The sequence below is a fragment of the Python bivittatus genome, unplaced genomic scaffold (genome assembly GCF_059951505.1).
Source record: "Python bivittatus isolate LINGU-HERP-01145 unplaced genomic scaffold, Pbiv_v1 ctg000850_np1212, whole genome shotgun sequence".
NCBI classification, from domain to species: Eukaryota; Metazoa; Chordata; class Lepidosauria; order Squamata; family Pythonidae; genus Python; species Python bivittatus.
In genome coordinates this window covers 3,188,252-3,209,494 of record NW_028277112.1, presented here as the reverse complement: position 1 = coordinate 3,209,494, position 21,243 = coordinate 3,188,252, and the positions used below count along the sequence as shown (strand labels likewise).

The window sequence follows — 21,243 nt, the reverse complement described above, 5'->3', positions numbered from 1 at the left end:
ACGGCAAACAGGCTGCCGTTGCCATAAATGCTGGCCTCCCTCAAAATGTTACTGCTGACGATGTCCTGGGGACTGGCACCATCAGCACTATTGCACAACAGCAAAACTCCGATAGAGCTGCTTTTCCTATTATTAAAAATTGTGCCTTAGCAGCCTTACGAAAGGTTGATGACAATCAGGGCAAACCTTTGCAAACCTTTTCTAAAATAATTCAATCGCCTACAGAAGACTATTCTTCCTTTATTAGTCGCCTTCAAGTTGCATTAGAACGCCAAATTGACAACGTAGATGCTAGAGGTGAACTGTGTATGAAATTGGCTTATGAAAACGCTAATTCGGACTGTCAAAAGGTGCTCCAGCCCATAGCTAACAAACCTGGCATCACCCTGGCTGATTTTCTCCAAGCATGTCGTATTGTCGGAACCACCAGCCACAAAATGGCTGCGCTGGCCTCCGCCATTACCACAACCTTGCTTCCGCCTTCTTCTTCCTCCCTCACGCCACAAGACGCACGTCCTGTGTCACGCCCTGCCGGACCCAAATTATTTCCTCCATTTATCAAGCCTACTTATCCCCCTCTATCGAACCAACTCTTCTATCTTTGTTTCTGTCCTTATAACACCTCATTTCTCAAAGGACTCATTCTTTCCCTGTTGCACACATTCGTAGCCACCAACCGTTCCCTGGTATCCTCCAGGAAGGAAATAGCGTGGCCGACGCTGCGGCTGCGGCTGCATCCTCCTCCCCACTCATTTTTGCCTTTTCCTCTCCCACTCCGTGGGAAAGTCATTCCTATTTCCACCAGAATAAAAAGGCGCTCATTAAGCAGTTCAAAATTTCTGCTACAGAGGCCACTGCAATTTTACAGCAATGCCCCACCTGTAGCAAACAAGCGCACTCTGTGCCCATGGGAGTTAACCCCAGGGGGACAGAGTGCAACCAAATTTGGCAAATGGATGTTACCCAATATGCTTCTTTTTCCCCATGGAAGTACTTACACGTTTCCATTGACACTTACTCGGGGTTCATCATGGCCACCCCTCAAAGGGGCGAAGCCTCTAAACACATTATTAATCATTGTATTCGAACCTTTGCAACGCTGGGACGCCCAAAAGAACTTAAAACAGACAATGGGCCTGGCTATACAGGCAGTGCTTTTGCCGCCTTTTGCCAGAAATGGGGAATCACACACAAATTCGGCATACCATACAACAGCAAAGGTCAAGCCATAATTGAAAGAGCAAATCAGACCTTAAAACATGCTCTTGACAGATATATAGAAACAAAGGGGAAAGGGCCCCTAGCCTCCCAGCGGTGCAAGACATTCTCAACCTTTGCCTCTATACTCTTAACTTTCTCAACTTGACCGGACTACCTGCCACTTCTGCTGCTTGTCGTCACTTTGCCTCACAACCTGCCGCTGACCACCAACGACCATTTGTCTACTATCGTTGCCTGCCAGACCCCGCCTGGAGAGGGCCTGCGCAACTCATCACCTGGGGTCGAGGTTACGCGGCCATTCAGCTTCCCGATAAGGTTCTGTGGGTCCCTAGTCGCTGCGTCCGTCCTTGTCATCTCCCGCTTTCACCGGACGCCCAAGACGCCCCTCCTCCTCCCCACATAAGAGGCCTTACTGGTGTCACTCCGGAAGCTGACCCTCAACGTACGGCCGAGGAAGAGGACAGCAGGGACAACAGAAGGTAGACCAAGGGAAGGGCCTCAGTCAAAATGTCACATCTGCCTCAATTGGGAAGAATACTGTGGTTCCCGGTTGCCCTTCAGCTACTGAGCGTTGCCCTCTGCGCACCTAACTATGCGCAGCACAATCCCCATCAACCCCAGAACCTAACGTGGGCGGTATTGGACGCACACGCAGACATCCTGAACTCCACTTCATCTATGGTGGTGCCGGGGTCCTGGTTTCCTGACCTGTACTTTGACTTTGGTGTGATGATGAACACCACCACTTCTCCCAACAGACCGGGTATGGTTAGCCACAGATGGATCAAGAGATGACCCCTTTATGTCTGCCCCGGCCATGTCAGGGCAACAACATACCGGAAGAAGTGTGGTGGGGAAAACGATTACTTTTGTGCGGACTGGAGCTGCGTCTCCATGGGAGAAATAACATGGAACCCTCCTTTCAGAGGTGATTTTATTACGCTCAGACGGACTGGTGGGAACGTACGATGTGAGCAAAACCAATTTGGAACATATGTTAATTGTAATCCGGTTAAAATCTCTTTCACTGCTGAGGGAAAACGACACACGGGGTGGCAGTCAGGGGTCACTTGGGGAGGCCGAGTTCATGATAAAACCGGGGAATATTTTTACTATACGCCTAACACAAACCCCCATAGAACCCCCAGTACCGGTGGGCCCCAAGACAATACCAGCCAACCGCAGGGAGCCACCCCCACAACCCACCCCCACTCCCGGGAAAAGTTCGCCTACTTCCATCGGTTATTCTTTTTCCCCTTCACAGAGCCGCCCTGGGAACCCTCTTTGGGACATCGTCACAGCCACCTATCACATGGTCAATGACACCAATCCCAACCTTACTACAGCCTGCTGGTTTTGCTACGATGTTCGACCCCCATATTATGAGGCTGTAGGGCTTGTTTCTCCATACAACACTTCCTCGAATGACAAGGCATGCAGATGGAAACATGGCTCACAAACATTGCAGTCAATCTCAGGCAAGGGAACCTGCCTTGGACAGGTACCCACACAGTACGAACAATACTGCAACACAACACATAGTGAGGTTGATACAACACTCTTTTACATACCACCCACAGATGGATGGTGGGCTTGCTCTACAGGCCTCACGGCCTGTGCCCACGGTCATGTAATAAGCACCAAAGGTTTTTGCATCCTTGTCCAGGTCATGCCACGCATATACTACTACACAGAAGAAGAAGTTTACATTTACTCAGGGTCAGAACTCACAAGACACAAACGTGAACCCATTTCCACCCTCACAGTAGCTCTCTTGGTAGGACTTGGCCTAACAGGAGCAGGAACTGGGATAGCATCCTTTGCAAATCAGTATGTCCAATACCACCACCTTAGGGCAGCCATCAATGAAGACTTAGAGAGAATAGAAACTTCGATCTCTCACTTACAAAAATCCCTAACCTCCCTCTCAGAAATGGTCTTGCAGAACAGAAGAGGCCTTGATTTACTTTTTCTAAAAGAGGGGGGGTTATGTGTGGCTTTAAGAGAAGAATGTTGCTTCTATGCAGATCACTCTGGCATAGTGCAGGACTCCATGACCAAACTCAGGGAGGGCCTGGATAAACGTAAAAAGGAGAGGGAGGGTCAGCAAGGATGGTCTCAATCCTGGTTCAACTTTTCCCCATGGTTGACCACCCTGATAGGTACCATAGCAGGACCACTGATATTGCTACTCCTTGCATGTACATTTGGCCCCTGCATTCTATCTCGCCTAACAAAATTTGTGGAAACTAAAATAGGTGCCTTGGAAAATATGGTACTGGAACGCCACCATTACCAACCAATACGGTCTGGAGAAAATATGGAAAAAGCATCCCTCCGCATATTAGACTCTGACGAAGAGTTGGAATCCACCAGTTTTACTTTTAAAACAAAAACGGAGGAGATGTTGGAATAAAATGCTTGCTTATCAGAAACTTGATTCAGGCTTCTGCAGTGTGGCCAGGCCAGTGGCCGACACACGAACCAGAAACCTAGGATGAGGGAAGGTACCAGATAATAAAAGCACCTAAAAGCACGATAAGGCGATCACTGCTTGAGAAATACCTGATGCCACGTAAGCAAGTAGGGAAACGTATAACCATGACAGGCTATACAGGAAACATAGAATAAACCAATAGTGTTGCTTAAAGCTGTTGCATGACTATAAAAGGCTATATGCCCCCACAACCTGCCCCCACCACCTGCTTCCTGACTTGTAATACCCAATAAAAGAGTAGTTCAGAACACGCTCTGGGCTCACTCACCTCGAGGAAAACCTGCGTGTTTGTCTTCACTCTCGCCTGTCGAGACCCCATGAGTGGCCCACCCTGATGCGGACAGCAAAACCGCAAGCATGACAATGATCCCAAACACACCGCCCAGGCAACGAAGGAGTGGCTTTGTAAGAAGCATTTCAAGGTCCTGGAGTGGCCTAGCCAGTCTCCAGATCTCAACCCCATGGAAAACCTTTGGAGGGAGTTGAAAGTCCGTGTTGCCCAGCAACAGCCCCAAAACATCACTGCTCTAGAGGAGATCTGCATGGAGGAATGGGCCAAAATACCAGCAACAGTGTGTGAAAACCTTGTGAAGACTTACAGAAAACGTTTGACCTCTGTCATTGCCAACAAAGGATATACAACAAAGTATTGAGATGAACTTTTGATATTTACCAAATACTTATTTTCCACCATGATTTGCAAATAAATTCTTTAAAAATCAGACAGTGTGATTTTCTGGATTTTTTCCCCCATTTTGTCTCTCATAGTTGAGGTATACCTATGATGAAAATTACAGGCCTCTCTCATCTTTTTAAGTGGGAGAACTTGCACAATTGGTGGCTGACTAAATACTTTTTTGCCCCACTGTATGCTCTAACCCAGCCTTTTCCATCCTAATCTTTTAATGTGTTCAGTAGTTTTTAAATGTTTTTATGGGTTTTTTTACTTGTGAGCCATCTAGAGTCACTGATAGTGAAATGGGCAGCGTATAAATGTGATTTTTAATTAATTACAACTATCATCATCCCTGATCATTACTTGTTTATCAAAACAATGTCAGGAATGGTAGCCTCAAATATTGTTACTTATACTTCTCTGTCACCCCTTTACCCTACATTTTTCAGGTTCATAAATAGCCAGCTGATAATAAGATACCAGATAATGATTAGGCAAGAAATATTTTGACACTTAAAAGATCAGTTGTTCTTTCTTTCCTTTTTGGAACATATTAAAGGGAACTGCCAATCAAATATTCATGTTGTGATATATTTATATGTACAGTGTACTGTAAGGATTTCTTTCTGAATTTGTAGGGTGGATTTTTCTTGTCTATATTGAGTAATGAAATTTAGAAAAATATAAACCCTAATGGAATACCTACATACCTTGGAAATAGCTTCTAAAAATAAGCCTTTGGGGAGGCTGGCTCAAAATGAAGACTGACTCCCACGAATCAGGTCTGTGTTTTCTGACCCTCTCACGCAGTTACGACTGACAGAGGTTTCCACTTAGGGCTCACATACGTTTTCACTGGTACACATCTTCTTTCCACAATACCCGAGGCAAGGACACGAGGACTCACTTCAAAGACAAGGTATGGTTTTCAGAGGAGCTGAGGATGACGGCTGCCATCTGGCCCCAGAAGCCCGCCATGAACTTCAGCGGTCACTGTCCGTAAGGGGGTCTTACGAGGCCCTTCAGCAGGGACGCTAAAGCGCTGCCGTATTCCGTGCTGGGCGAGGGTTCAAGTCGCCTCTTTGTCAGGATCCCGGCCTTCTCCTCCTCGCCGGAGAGCGCTTGGATCCGAACCTCTCCGAAGAGGAGGAGGCGGCGCTGCGGAGGGAAGGGGCCGGCGAAAGAGCGGGACGCTCCGCTGCCCCTTCTCTCCCGCGGACTCGGAAAGGAGGAGACGTTCCTCCCCCCCGGGAAGTGGCGGGGAGGGCGAACAGCGCAGGGGGCGGGACAGCGGCGGCTTGTAAACAGATCCGGCGCCTCCACGTGACCGCCTGCAAGTACCTGTGCAGGAGACTCTGCGGCCGCCAGGCTCCTGACAACAAAGCAGAGCGCGGCGGGAGGCGCGCGCGCTGCAGCGGCGGCGGCGGCGGCGGCAGCGGCAGCGGCCCTTGAAGCGACGGACGGGTCCCTGGCGCCTCCTCCTCTCCACCGCGGCTCCCCCGGCCCCCGCTAGCCGGGTATCCTTCCTGCTTGGGTTTCCGCCTGCCCGCCCTCCCGCCCGTTCTTCTGATGCCGGCCGTTAACATGGCTGAAGCTGGGCAGTGACTGGGCACCCCGGCAGCCTTGACCGGAGAAGAGACCCCCCTCCCGCTTCGCCGGTGCGGCGTCCGTGAGAGGAAAGACAGGCGAGGGGCGTCGGCGGCGTCGGTCCAGCATGAGCACCTTCGCCTTGGAGGAGACCCTGGAGGCGGACTGGGTGGCCGTGAGGCCTCACGCCTTCCACGAGCGGGAGAAGCAGAAGTTCGTCTTCATTGTGGCCTGGAATGAGATCGAGAGCAAGTTCGCCATCACCTGCCACAACCGGACGGCGCAGAGGCAGCGCAGCGGCTCCCGGGAACTCCGCCGCACCGGCGTGGTGGGCCCCGGAGCGGCCGAGCAGCGAAGCGCCTCCTGTAAAGCGGCCGGGAGCCCCACCGTGCGAAAAATCCCGGCCCGGGGTGCTGCGGAGCCCGGCCAAGCCAGGAGCTCGCCGGCGTCGCCTGCCCGGGCCGAGTCGCTTCCGCGCAGCCCGGGCGGCCGAGGGGCCGAGACGTCGCAGAGGAGCCCGGCGAGGACGAGGAGCAGCCTGGCCCGGAGGCCGCAGCCCGCTCCGAAGGCGCCGCTCAGCCCGGCGGCCTGCGCGGCCGAAGATCTGGAGGAGCTGGAGCTGGGCAAGGACGAGCCTTCGGGAGGCGCCGCCGCCGCCTTTCTCCCCCCTTCTCCTCCCGCCGGGCCTCAAGCCGCCGAGTCGCCCACCGCGGCCTCCGCCGAGACGGAGGCGCTGTCTGGAGAGGAATGCAGCTGGGCCGGCCTCTTCTCTTTCCAGGATCTGCGGGCCGTCCATCAGCAGCTGAGCTCGGTGAACTCCGAGCTGGAGCCCTGCCTGCCCGTCCTTCCCGAGGAGCCGTCGGGGATGTGGACGGTGCTCTTCGGGACTCCAGAGCTGTCCGAGGAGGAGATGGATGTGCTGTGCTATCAGCTGCAGGTATACTTGGGCCACTGCCTCGATACGTGCGGCTGGAAGATCCTCTCTCAGGTGCTCTTCACCGAAACCGACGACCCGGAGGAATATTACGAGAGTCTGAGCGAGCTGCGGCAGAAGGGCTACGAGGAGGTATTGCAAAGGGCCCGTAAGCGCATTCAGGAGGTGAGCGGTGTCCCCCGCATACATAGGGGCGGGGGAAGACTCCTCTTCAGGCTAATACATTCTGTCTTGCCCAAGTCATTCGTGAAACTTAGTCCCAAAACAAATTTCCTGAGATTTGGCTTTCAGTTGTTTTCTTTTCTTTTTGTTTTGCTCTTAACATACTGTAGTTCCAAGCAAATGCTTCTGCTTAGGGAAAACAAAATCCTGGAAAACTATAGCTAGTTGGTAAGTGTTCTGAACATTTGCTTGAAATGTTTCTTAGTAAATCCTCAAAGATGCAAATTCTGAATTGAGATGCCTGTATACCTAAATGTAACTAAAATGAACCTTTTTAAGGGGGATGTACATATTTCTGTTTCATTTATTTATTTACTATTAAATTTCTAGGTCTCCCAACTCCCAACAAATCTAGGTGACTCGCAAGTAAAAACATTAAGTAGTGACTTGGTTAATGTGTTGGACTGGCACTGGGATGGCTAAGTTTCAGATTCCCCCTCAGCCATGAAAGCTGATTGGGTGACTTTTGGTCAGTTATTCTCTCAATTTACCTCACAGAATTGTTGTTGTGGGGGGAAATTGGATACTATGTATTGACTGGAGGAAAAGCATCCACAAGAGGAGTTTTAAAAAAGGCAATATGGCAGTATTTTGATGCATGCACAAAAGGGGCGGGGCTTAATAACTCATATTTATTTATTTATTTATTTATTTATTATTTAAAGACTTATACAACTGACCATCTTATATAAAATATCCCTGAGTGGCTCACAACAAGATCAGTAAAATAAAACAAAAAAGATGAAACAGCAATGCACTACATCATCATGGTTGCCATCTTGACTTTTTTGACTCCCCTGTGGATGGGGAACTATAAATCTAGCCAACAAGCAAATAAGTGGTGTTTATTTTCTGCCAAATTTGATTTTGAAGTTGGCATATTTGTAAGATTTAGGCACTTCTCCCAATAGTGGGATCTCAGCTGTAATAAAATTAGTCACCGCTGAGGTTTTATTAGATGGAAATTTAGACTAGTATTCTTTTTTTAATTTGTTTATAATTCATGGTAGGTATACAGAATGAAAGCTGGGCAGGACTATATTTGTTAGAAGCACCAATATGCGAAAAAAGACTTGATTGCTTTAGTTATTTCCTTATAGGAGGATAACATTTTATTCTAGAAAGATAAGAATTATTGAACAGTGTAAAATGGAATGTTTCAGAAAAGGACTACTGTAATGTTTTATCCAAATGATTTAGTCACTATTTGATTTTTGTTATATTTGTATATAAATGTCAGAGTCTTTGTAGTTGTATTCTAATCAGGAGATACATACATACATACATACATACATACATACATACATACATATATATTAAAATGAGGTGATAATACATATCTTTAATAACTTACCAGGTATTTTAAGTATCCTAGGTGTTAAAATGTTTCTCATATGAAACTGAGACATAAGATACATTTTGTTAAAGTGGCTTCAGTTTTATTTGGATGTGATTCTAGAGATATTGCCTGTCCCAGCATTGTTCTGCTGATTGTCTGGGTTTACTGTATATGGTAAATGAATGCATTGTCTGATGTCAGTATCTCTGTTAGTGCATTCTGTGTAACTGACTCATATTTAATTAAAAGGTGCATCATATTTAAGAAAGGATAACTTACTTTCTTTCTCAGGTTTCTACTGTCTATTACCTGCTTGTCAGTGGCTTTCTTGAAACAAGAAGCTCATAGCTCACTTGGTTAAATTATTCCATTATAATGAAGCAACAGATGACAGGCATTTAATATTAATGTGTAATCTGAATATAGTGGTTTTCTACACTTCAGGTTAGGATTCAGTTATCTCCTGAAACGTGAGACAATTAAGCTCATGCACTATATTTCATTCATACTTTCTTTTGCCTTACTTTTGCTGTCTGTCCTAGAAAGTGGCTTTAAAGGAGTTAGAGACATTGAGCGAAGATACTGGATTCTTACAGTTCTCTAATTAAAAACCCATAGAAAAATGTGATTTCAGTTTTAGAGAGGATATTAGCAACTTGAGATGGTTATAAATTTCCTAGCATACTTTAATATACACTTTTATTAAAATTCTTCCTGATTATCAGATTCAGTTGAATGACTCAACTCTTTGGATGAAATGAGAAGCCAGGTGTGTAATTAGATTCCTTTTATTTAGAGTTACATTGCCAATCTTTTGTTTAGTCAAATATTCTGGTTGGACTATGCAACACATAGCTCAAGTTCAGACCTGATTGGAACTTTATGCTAAAATTTAAAACTTTCTGCATTTCTACAATAATTTTGAAAAGAAAATGTTGGAATTCTAAAAGTGCCTCTGTTGTGAAATTATATTCACTTAATGTTTAAAATTGAAAATAGAAGGATATTGATAACCTAATTTACTTTAAAAGATAATATAAAAAGTTAGGTGAAATGTCACTCATCATACAGAATTTATCTCTTCCATAGTGGGTACATGCTATCATGTAGAGTTTTCTAATCTCTATTCCATATTCTGTTTTCATTCAGATTACATTTTCTACATTGCTAAATAATATGATTCTTTTACTTTGTAACATAAACTGAAATGTTTGAAGTTTCAGTTTTTATTTCCTTCTAAATTACAGGGTTTCTTTTTTTCTTTTTACTACACAGCCTGATAGGCAAACAAAGAAATGGTGCTTAAGTATTTGACTTTGTGTTGTTGGAAAATTGTATGGGTTATTACTGAAAATTATAAAAACTTCAAATTGTTTATTTTACATAGGAAGAAAAATATTGCTTTATCGTTTATAACAGTTTTAACACTTAGAAATACCAGTCCCACAGACATAAATATAGACAATCTGATTTAACTATGTATAAATCACAAATGGAAGACCCGGTGGGAAAGCTACTGAGTGTCAGTGTGGCATAGTGATTAAATTGCTGTACTAGGACGCAGAGACTCAGATTCAAGTCCACCCTCAAATGTGGAAACTCAGTAGCTAACTTTGAGCCAGTCAGTCTCCCTCATCCTTGCTTCCCTTAAAGGGGTAGTTGTTGTGGAGTTAAAATGAAGAGAGATGAGGCTGCCTTGTGCTCCTAGGAAAAAGGCAGGATATAAATTTAATAAACAATAGGGAAAATTTTAAAGAAAAGTTTATATTTAATAATTTCTGCATAATAGTATGATGGACTGTATGTATACTCATCATACTAGTCCCTTTCAGGGTAAAAAATGTTATGTTGATTGTAGAAAATGAATAAAATTGGTGAAAAAAACTTAGAGGTATAAGAAAAAGAAATATAACTAAATCTATTTTACACCAATACCATTCACAGTTATTCTCCATACCTTTCTATCCTTGAAAACTACCCTCTCATCCATACACCAATTAATATGTTGCATTTTTTTTCTTAAACTGTTCATCTCTCTCTGAGGTTCTCATCAGTGACTTTCTTGGCCTTTTCCTTCCTGTCATCCTAACCACTCTTCCTCTGTTATGTTTGTTTTATGATTCAGTCTTCATGCATTCTCTCTATATGATCAAATCACATTAACTTCTTTTGTGCTACTCACTCAACTTTTCACCTTTACTCAACATCCATTTGGTCTTGACCCTACCTCTTCTTGCTTTACTGCTTATACTTCTTATTAACTCATTCCCATTGCATTCAACTTTTATGCTTCTCCTAGTATACCCAGTTCTCACTTCCACATAACAAAATAGGCAGAAGCATACTTCATTATTGACTCTATCTCTTCTTGTCTTATTTTGCATACTTCATAAGTAACGCATTGCCAGTGCGTTTCAGGCTTCTCCTGACAACCAATTCTCACTTCCATGCTGCTTTACATAGCTATTTTCACTATTTTTGGCAAATATTCATTCCTTGAAACAGACCACATGCTATCACTACTTTTCTATTAGCATTTGCACATCTTAGAATTTCTCCATTCATTTTTTTATCTTCAGTAAATATTCTATCAAGGTATATACATTTATCTACTTCTAGTTTTTCTCCACATGTATAATTTGGAATTGTCTACTCCATTTTTTTCTGTCACACACTGCCTTGGCCTTTGATATACTAATTTTCACATCCATAATTGTGTCATTATTAATATTTGTTGCAAATCATTAGGTTGTGAGCCAGCAACACATCATTTGCATATAAAGTACATCCACATTCATATCCCCAGCCAACATGCCTCTGTTATCACCAAAAGCATTTCTTAATACATTTGTCCATGCATATATTAAACAACCAAGGTGATACCACACATCCTTGTCTTGCTCCCTGCATAGTACTGAATCATTCACTAAGCCTTCAGTTTATTTGCATGCTTGATTTACTTCTGCCATTTACTGTTCTTATCCCATTCAGCTACCAACCTTCAGTTCCATATTCTCATGAACTATTCTGTATTTCAAGTTTATGCTTTCTTTAAATCAATGTACAATAAACTTTCTCACATTTATCAGTGACCTACTGAAAAGAAAAGATCAGGTCTGCACATACTCCACCCTGCATAAAACTGCACTGTACTTCCCAAATTGTGCTCACTGTCCCCTTCCAAAATTCTACCAAATACCTTTCCAGGTACACTTATGAAATTGTTTCCTCTGTACTATTTTCTGCTCATTCTTGCTATCTTGCTGCATGATGGCATTCTTCCATTTGTCAGGCAGTCTTCACACAGACATTAAACAAGTCACATAGACACTCAATAATCAAACAACATCCATATTTTAATATTTCTCCAGTTATACCAACATACTGGCAGCTTTACTATTTTCCAACGTTCTCACTGCATTTATAACTTCCCTTTTATCAGTTTTTTTTAATCAGATACTAATGTTTATAGCATTTGTTTCATTTCCATTCTTCGATGTATCACTGTCATTTTCATACAAATCTCTAAAATACTCCTTTCAGCATTCATTTACTTCAGTTCCATACTAAATCATTTCATCTCTTTTATTTTTAATTCCATTAATTCTACTGGAGGCTTCTTGTTTAGCATCCACAGATATATATTGGAGAAATATTTTAATTAGTTCAGCTGTCCTATATCCATAGGATATATTCAATGGCTAACAGAATTTCTAGCTTGCTTAGAAATGAATAGCCTTCATTGGTTGACTCGTAGCTGGATAATGTTGTAGGCATCTGGCAGATTTTATTGCTTGTGGGGTGCTCTGAAATAAGAGCTTTTGAGGCATCCCAAACTCTACTAGCATGGGCTGAGGAAGGTGGAGAGAAAGATGGCATTGTTTTAAGCTTTACTTCTCTCATTTTTTAAAATGAATGATTTGTTCCTATTGCCATTAATTACTGTATGGTAAAATGAACAATATAAGTTCTAGAATTTCCATAGTTCTGAACCTATTATGCGGGTGTGTCGGAATATAGAATATGTATATGAATCCTATGGATCTGCAGCCTCTTCCAGTATATCCTGAAAACATCTCCCTGCCACCTTTCCTCTTTTTGCCTCTCCTGGCATTAATGTATGTACACACATGCACTTGATGTTGATTGTATGTAGTAACACATTTCATATATATAGGGCTGGGCTAAAAGACAGCACTGAGGCACTGATCATAGCAGCACAAGAACAGGCACTAAGCACCAGATCCATAGGAGCAAGGGTCCACCACACTAGACAGGACCCAAGGTGCAGATTGTGTAGAGAGCCTCAGAGACAGCCCAACACATAGTGGCAGGGTGTAAGATGCAGGCAAGAACAGCCTACACTGAACGGCACAACCAAGTAGCTGGCATTGTGTACAGGAACATCTGCACAGTGTATAGGCTAGACCCTCCCAAGTCCAAATAGGAGATTCCACCAAAGATCGTGGAGAATAACAGTGCTAAGATCCTGTGGGACTTCCAGATCTAGATGGACAGGTAGGAACTGGCCAATCAACCAGACATCGTGGTAGTAGACAAGGACCAGAAGATAGTGGTGGTGATAGATGTAGGAGTGCCAAGTGACAGCAACATCAGGAAGAAGGAGTATGAGAAGCTGGAGAAGTACCAGGGCCTGATGGAAGAAGTAGAGAGGATGTGAAAAGTCAAGGCCAAAGTGGTCCCAGTGGTGGTAGGAGCGCTCAGGGCTGTGACTCCTAAGCTGGAGAGTGGCTCCAACAGATCCCAGGAACAACATCAGAGCTCTCTGTTCAGAAGAATTCAGTGCTAGGAACAGCTAGGATACTGCACAGAACCCTCAAACTCCCAGGCTTCTGGTAGAGCACCCAAGATTGAGGAAGACACATACCACCCATAGGGGTGAGAGGGAATTTTATGGATGTATGTACAGTATGTGCAGTTAGGACCAGAAATATTGGAACGAGGATAACTGTTTTGGCATTTGGCCTCTGTACACCACCACATTGAAGTTGAAAGGAAACACACCCAGACGGGAGCGAAGTCAGGACTTTCAGCTCTAATTCAGGGGGTTTGACAAAAGTGGGGCAGTAACCATTCAGGAAGTATAGCCAGTGGCATACACACACACCCATCATTGGTGGGTCATAAGTAATGGAACAAACAACTTCATTACAAACTTAAGGATTGCTTTTAATACCTGGATGAAAATCCTTTGCAGTCAATGCATGGATATGACCAAATGCTGAGTTTCCTCCCTCGAGATGCTTTGCCAGGCCTTTACTGCAGCTGCTGCTTGTTTGTGGGTCTTTCTGCCTTCAGTCTTGTCTTCAGTAAGTGAAAAGCATGCTCTATTAGGTTGAGATCAGGTGACTGACTTGGCCATTGAAGAACATCCCTCTTCTTTGCCTTGAGAAACTCTTTGGTAGCTTTTGCTGTATGTTTTGGGTCATTATCCATCTGTAATATGAAGTGGCGTTCTATCAGTTTGGCAGCATTTGGCTGAATCTGAGCAGAAAGCATAGCCCTGTACACTTCAGAATTCATCCTGCTGCTTTTATCAGCAGTCAGGTCATCAATAAGTCGGTTCCATTGGCAACCATACATGCCCATGCCATAACACTGCCTCCACCATGTTTGACAGATGATGTGGTATGCTTTGGATCATGAGCTGTTCCTTTCCTTCTCCATACTTTTCTCTTCCCATCATTCTGGTGCAAATTAATCTTGGTTTCATCAGTCCAAAGAATCTTATTCCAGAACGGGGCGGGCTTTTTTAGGTGTTTGCTGGCAAAGTCTAATCAGGCCTTTCTGTTCTTGAGCGTTACCAGTGGTTTGCACCCTGTTGTGAAGCTTCTGTATTTACATTCCTAAAGCCATCTTTTGACTGTAGATGTTGACAATGACATGCCTACCTCCTCAAGAGCATTCTTGACCTGGCTAGATGTTGTGAAAGGGTTCCCCTTCACCATGAGCAGAATTCTGCGGTCATCCACTTGAGTTGTCTTCTGTGGTCTTCTGGGCCTTTTTCTGTTGCTGAGCTTGCCAGTTAATTCCTTCTTTTTCAGGATGTTCCAAACAGTTGTATTGGCCACTCCCAATGTTTTTGCTATCTCTCTGATGGGTTTATTTTGTTTTCTCAGCCTAATGATGGCCTCCTTCACTCACATGGACACCTCTTTGGCCCTCATGTTGAGAGTTCCAGTGAACAGCTACCAAATGCAAATGTAACACTCAGAACCACCTCCAGGCCTTTTATCTGCTCGATTGGTCCTGGGATACCCAGGAAACAGGCCATACCTGGCCATGCAGCTGCTTGTCAGCCATTCGTTCCATTACTTATGAGCCACCAACGATGGGGGGGGGGTGTATGCCAGTGGCTGTACTTCCTGAATGGTTAGTGCCCCACTTTCGTCAAACCCCTTGAATTACAGCTGAAAGTCGACTTCGCTCCCATCTGGGTGTATTTCCTTTCAACCTCAATCTGGTGGTGTACAGAGGCCAAATGCCAAAACAGTTATCCTTGTTCCAATATTTCTGGTCCTGACTATATATATATGTATTAAAAAACACACAAAAATAATGGTAGTTTTCAGTAAATTAAAATAAGTAAAGGCTATTTCAGATTTATTTTGTTATGTCATGGTCTTTCAAAGTGAATTAGAATAGAAGAAAATAGAAATGTTGTGAGGCCTGGCATCTTCAGTTTACGGAAAAGTCATAAAGCGGATTATCTGGATCCCTTTCAGTCAGGATTCAGGCCTGGGTATAAGAGGGAAACAGCATAGGCCGCACTTTTGGATGATCTCTGGCAAGGGAGGGATGGAGGTCGTGCATCCATCCTTGCCCTACTTGACCTCTCAGCAGCTTTCAATACCATCAACCGTGGTATCCTTCTGGATCAGCTCAGAGGATTGGGGGTGGGCAACACTGTGTTGTGCTGTTCACCTCCTTCCTCCAGGGCCGATTCCAGTCAGTGGTGGTTGGGGAGGAGAGATCCTGCCCTCAGCCCCTGTTATGTGGGGTGCCACAGGGTTCGGTGCTCTCCCCCTTCCTATTTAACATCTACATGAGGCCATGGGTGAGCTCATCCATTGCCATGGAGTGAGGTATCATCAGGATGCTGATGATACCCAATTATACACCTCTGACCCTGGCGAATTAAGCAGTGCTGTGAATGTCTTATCCCGGTGCCTGGAGGTTATGAGGGTCTGGATGGGGAACAACAGGCTTCAACTGAACCCTGGCAAGACTGAGTTGCTGTGGGTTCTGGGGCCTTCTAGTGCTAGAGTTATGCCATCTTTGGTACTGAATGGGGTTGCACTGCCCCAGACAGACCCTATGTGCAATCTGGGGGTCCTCCTGGACTCACGGCTTCTGCTCAAAGAGCAGGTGGCAGCTGTGGCTAGGAGGGCCTTTGCACAGCTTCGTGTTGTGCACCAGTTGCACCCATTCCTAGATCAGAGGGACCTAATCACTGTCACTCATGCCCTGGTCACCTCCCGTTTGGATTTCTGTAATGCGTTCTACATGGGGCTGCTCTTGAAGAGTATCCGGAAGCTTCAACTGGTGCAAAATGCAGAGGCACAGGCAGTTATGTCTGCCCCTAGGGTGGTACGTGTTACACCTCTGCTTCGTGAGCTGCACTGGTTGCCAGTTTGCTTCCAGGTCCAATTCAAGGTGCTGGTTTTGACCTTTAAAGCCCTTCATGGCATGGGGCCGGGTTATCTGAGGGACCGCTTCTCCCCGATTACCTCTGCCCATCCCATCAGATCTGGCAGAGAAGGTATGCTGTGGATTCCGTCTGCTAGAGAATTACGTTTGGTGGGTCCCAGGAGGCGGGCCTCCTGTGCTGTGGCACCTGTCCTGTGGAATCTTCTCCACCGGAAGTAAGATTAGCTCCATCCCTCTTAACATTCCATAAGTCCCTCAAGACCTGGTGCTCCCAGGGGACTGGGGAGATTTTACAATGGCTCCCTTATTAGTTTTATCCCCTCCTGTTTGTCTGTTTTTACAGCTTTTTATATGTAGTTGTTTTTATGTATTGATTTTTTAATTGTATGCCGCCCAGAGTCACCTTGTGTGAGATGGGCAGCTATATAAATATAATTAATTAATTAATTAATTAATTAATGTTGTCCTTGTTAAGAGGGTAGGGCCATCACTCAGATAAATGGCAATAGCTTTGCATACAGAAGATCTCTGCTTCAGTTCTTGACATCTCAGTAAAGGATTTTAGGCAATAGAGGGGGGGAAATTATGCCTTAAATCTTGTAGAGCAACTGCCTCTCATATTAGATAATGATGATATAGATGGTACATAATTTAAGGGGGAATTTACAAACAGTAGTTTGACAATTTAATAATTTGATTCATTATAAAAATCTTACTTATGTCAATTGTTAGATACAATAGTTTAAAATATATTTACAATACATTTTGACAAACTATCAGGATATAATCTTGTAATGTGATCCACCATTTACATCTTAATACTATGATTTAACATATCATTGTTTCATTAATGTTTTTGCATCCTTTTTCACAATTTTGCTGTGCTCATTGCAATACTGGGGTGTCAGAATACTCCCTACTGTAGGGTGTATGTACACAAGAAGTGACAGTGCTTTTGTTTGATAAGTCTTAATATTTTTCTCTAATATTTTATAATTCTGTTTTTTATCTTCAGTGTAGAATCACTACTTTCCGTGAACTTGGCTTCCATGTTCCTTCCCTCTCCCTCAGATTGGCAGGGCTAATTTAAATCTTTGTTTTTTATATGGCAGCTTTCCGTTTTATATGGCTTCATTTGTATTGCTGTGGAATTTTATTTTTTAGCATAAATTAATTTTAATACATTATTTAGTGGTTGTCATGTTTTCTGACTTGCTTGCCTCATGTGGTGGCATCTTAAAAGTTCAGACCTTTACTGTGGGAGTGAAGAAAGCCTGCAAGTTTGCAAAATTAGGTATGTCTAATTGATGCGTGTGAAAAGTTGCGGGCTCTACTAAGGGGGAAGTTTTTATATTCTCTCTCCTTTCTTCCTTGAGTCTTTAATTAAAACTTTATTAAACTGGGTTATTACCAGGAAGGACTGTAATTATCCTCTGTGTAATACTCTGATTGGCTAACTTTATCTGGGGCGTGACATTCTGGCATTCTGGTCTGTCTACTCCAGGCAAGAGATTTTGTATTTAAAAAGGAAGTACCTTCAGCTTACTAACCATATAGTTGGTGTTCACATCTAAGGTTGATGTCAGTTTTATCTTTTTCAGGCAATTTAAATCTTACCCAAATGTATTTGAGATTGATATCGCGTGATTTGCTGAATAATCACCAAATAAGCCTTCCATATCAGGAATAGTCTATCCTATCCTGTGTTTTGAAGAATAATAAATGAGAAGAAAAGACAGAGGAACGTATTACTTTTATCTTATTCAGAACATATTGTAATGATGTAAAAGTACATAAAATACAGCATATTAAATGGTTCATGCAAACATTAACATGGATAAAAAAACATACATTATCATTTATTTATTTATTTATTTATTTATCTATTTATCTATTTATTTATTTATCAAATTTATCACTGCCCATCTCATTAAAAAATGATACTTCACTAGACATTCTTTCTCCTCTATCTTAAGAAATTGAGCCAGAGAGCCAATTTACTAATTTAGCATCAGCCTTTACATAGTTATTTGGAATTTTCTATCATCCTATTTTTTAAAATTATTCACTGATATGTTAGAAGTTTGTCAGAGCACACAGAGTTCTTTTTACCCACACAAAGAAAAATTACAGCAGGAATGAACTTTTGGTCTCTAAAGCCCTACAAGCGGGGGGGGGGGGGAAATGATCTTAGAAACATTTTCTGTAATTTTGGTCTTGTGACTCAGCACTCAAACTGTCTGTCTGTCTCTCTGTCTAAAACATTTGTATAGCCACCCATCTTAAAAACCAAACTCTGGGCAGCTTACAGCCCACCAATAAAAACAACATAAAGCTAAAACAAAAACAATAAAACCAAAAATAGGAAAAATAGAAAAACCTGGCACTGCAACCACACATCCCTGAAGCAGTCCATCACGTTCCCCTCCCATTATGACCTCGCCCTATCCCAGTGCCTGGGGGAAGAGCCAGGTCTTGAGTGTTCTCCGGAAGTTTAAAAGGGTGGGGGCCTATTAGATCTCCAAGGAGAAGATGTTCCAGGAGCTGCAAAGGAGAAGGCATGCTTCCAAGGACCCACAAGGTAACAGTGTAAGGAAGGGATCTGGAGCATGCCTATCCTATCCCACTGGTGAGGCAGGCAGATACCCTCAGGGGGAGACAGTCTCACAGATAATGTCCCATGCTATATAGGACTTTAAAGGTGATAACCAACATCTTGAATTGCACCCAGAAGGAAACTGGGAGCCAGTGCAGCTTGCACAGCAGGGGTGTTACATGGGCGAACTTAAGAGGACCCAACGCTGCATGCACCGCTGCATTAAACTTTTTAAATCTCACATGGCTGAAACTGCAAAATGCTGGCCTATTTGTACCATTGTTCTCATCACACAAACTTGGGGATTAACCTCTATCTCGATTCTCATATTTCTTTGGAATTAGAAGTTTTGGAGTATCAGAATTTCATGCTGTTTCTTATTTCTGATCACAAGCTACTTTGCAACAAAAAAAAAAAAAAAGTGATAATGTGTAAATCCAAATTTCTCAATCTTCTCTCAGTCAGCAGTATTCTTTAGTTTTATTAATATACTTTATTGGAATATTAGTATTTTATTCAGCTACTTATGTCCAGTTAAATCATGGAGAATCTAAAATCCATTTTGGTGGATGTTTTAAACGTTGGATCTTTTAAATCTTAAAACACCTGGTTTCCAGGAACCTTCCCTGCTGTTTTGGCTCATCCAGCTGTTTGGGGTTGTATCCTTCTGATGTTGTAAAGCAAGGAAAGCTGAAGTAAAATTGTGTGATGGAATGATTTGGTGAAGGCCGCGCTCAGGAGATAAGCATTTCCTTAGCCCCCAGCAGGAGCATGGGAAGGTTAAGAGGACGAGACTGGCACCACCCTAAGGAATTTGCGGTGTTTGCTTGCTGGCTTGGGAAGTTTAGATTCAGTCTGGTGAGATTCTGTCTTGTGGTTGAAAGCTAATAAAAACTACCGAACTAGACCTGTACTGTCTCGTGGAGTTCTTTGGGCTGAACCTGACAACTGTAAGCACAGTCACAGTCATGTGATTTTCACTTAGCGACCACTTCGCTTAATAACTGAGTCACCAGAATCAATTGTGGTTGCTAAACGAGGACTACCTGTACAATAAAGAGCTTTAGGGCACTTTAAAGATCATCAAATGCATTATTGCATCACAGTCTACTTCATCAAGTGCATGGAGCATCTAATACCTCTGAAAGAGTAGTATAATGCATACATACTATCGTTAGAGAAAGGTAGAGAAGAAACAGGGTGGTATTATGTATAAATGCTTTTGTCAGAAGAGGATAGAGAAGGGAAAGGGGGAATTAAAGAGACAGATTTACCTTCAATAATGGTCAGAACATTATCAGAAGAGTTAGGCATAACAGATGCTCTTGCTTTGTTAACCTCCTTCATATGGAGTTATACAGGTAGTCCTTGTTTAGCGACTGCCTTGTTTAATGACCATTCACAGTTATGACGGTGATGAAAAAGTAATTTTGCAACCAATCCTCACATTCACAACCTTTGCAGGTCTGTAAAGCAAAAGAAAGTTGAAGTAAGATCATAAGCATGGTCGTGGTTTCACTTAGTGACCACTTTGCTTAATGACCGAGTTGGCAGTCCCAATTGTGGTAGCTAAATGAGGACTATCTGTAAAACATAGGAACATGCATACCACCCTAAGCTCCTTAGAGTGGACTAAAATATATTACTCAACAAAGGGTTTAAGTGTTTTCCCACTTGGCTGCTTTAGGTATTTCTTAACATCTAAACTCAATCTTGCTTGTATCTCTGACTCATGTTCAGTTTATTATATTAGGATCCTCAGAATTGTTGTTGCAGTCCTGTGGTATTAATTCAACTTTTATCTGACGTTTGTGCTTTATTGCAGTGTTTAGATTTCAGATTGTAAGTAGGAGAATATTTGCACTTATAAAAGAATGCTTTACAGCTGGCATTCTCATGTTTCTGATACAAAGTTTGAGTTAAGAATTAACCTTAGATCACACACTTAAAAAACAGATCAGGCCATTTTAAAAGTTATTATTTGAAATAAAAACACGGATAACATCACAGTTGCATCTCATTAGAAAGGAATATTACTAGATTCAATAAAATCTGACCAAAAATGTCAAGAATAATATCACCTTGAACTGCAGTTATTAATTGAAGTTGGTAACTGCAGTGTACTAAAGGCCATTTGTTAATTTTGTGCATGGCTGATTTTCACATAGCAGCCAAATCATAATTTGGTCATTGTGAACACACTTAGTAGCTTGTGTATTTCCATATGCTATCAGTCCTTCCCTGAGTTCTCATTTCATGGCAAACCATGCTTTACCATTATCTCCAAGCTAGAATAAAAGAACCTACTACAAATCACAATATTTATTTTACATGAAAAGGATGAAGCATTGTGCTTATGGCTAAACCATATTTTGGTTGATAACATCCAAATATTTTTTTTCAGTTGTACCAGCTCAGTACAAAATATTCTAAATATAATTTCCACTTTATTTTATTAGTCAATTTATTAAATAATCTGACTAGCATATTTACAGTGGGT

General features: G+C 42.9%; 2 protein-coding genes across 3 annotated transcripts in view; one reads left to right on the top strand and one right to left on the bottom strand.

Moving 5' to 3' along the window:
• DMGDH (dimethylglycine dehydrogenase) overlaps window positions 1–5,607 on the bottom strand; it is a 105,253-nt gene extending 99,646 nt beyond the window's left edge. For both annotated transcript variants that reach the window (XM_088130077.1, XM_088130078.1), the window contains exon 1: window positions 5,105–5,607. The gene's annotated coding sequence lies outside the window, so the exon portion shown is untranslated. The remainder of the gene's footprint in view (window positions 1–5,104) is intronic.
• Window positions 5,608–5,748: 141 nt separating this feature from the next.
• JMY (junction mediating and regulatory protein, p53 cofactor) overlaps window positions 5,749–21,243 on the top strand; it is a 48,399-nt gene continuing 32,904 nt past the window's right edge. The window contains exon 1 of the mRNA XM_025174610.2: window positions 5,749–7,080. Within this exon, the coding sequence (XP_025030378.2) occupies window positions 6,109–7,080 (972 nt within the window). The 5' untranslated portion in view covers window positions 5,749–6,108. The remainder of the gene's footprint in view (window positions 7,081–21,243) is intronic.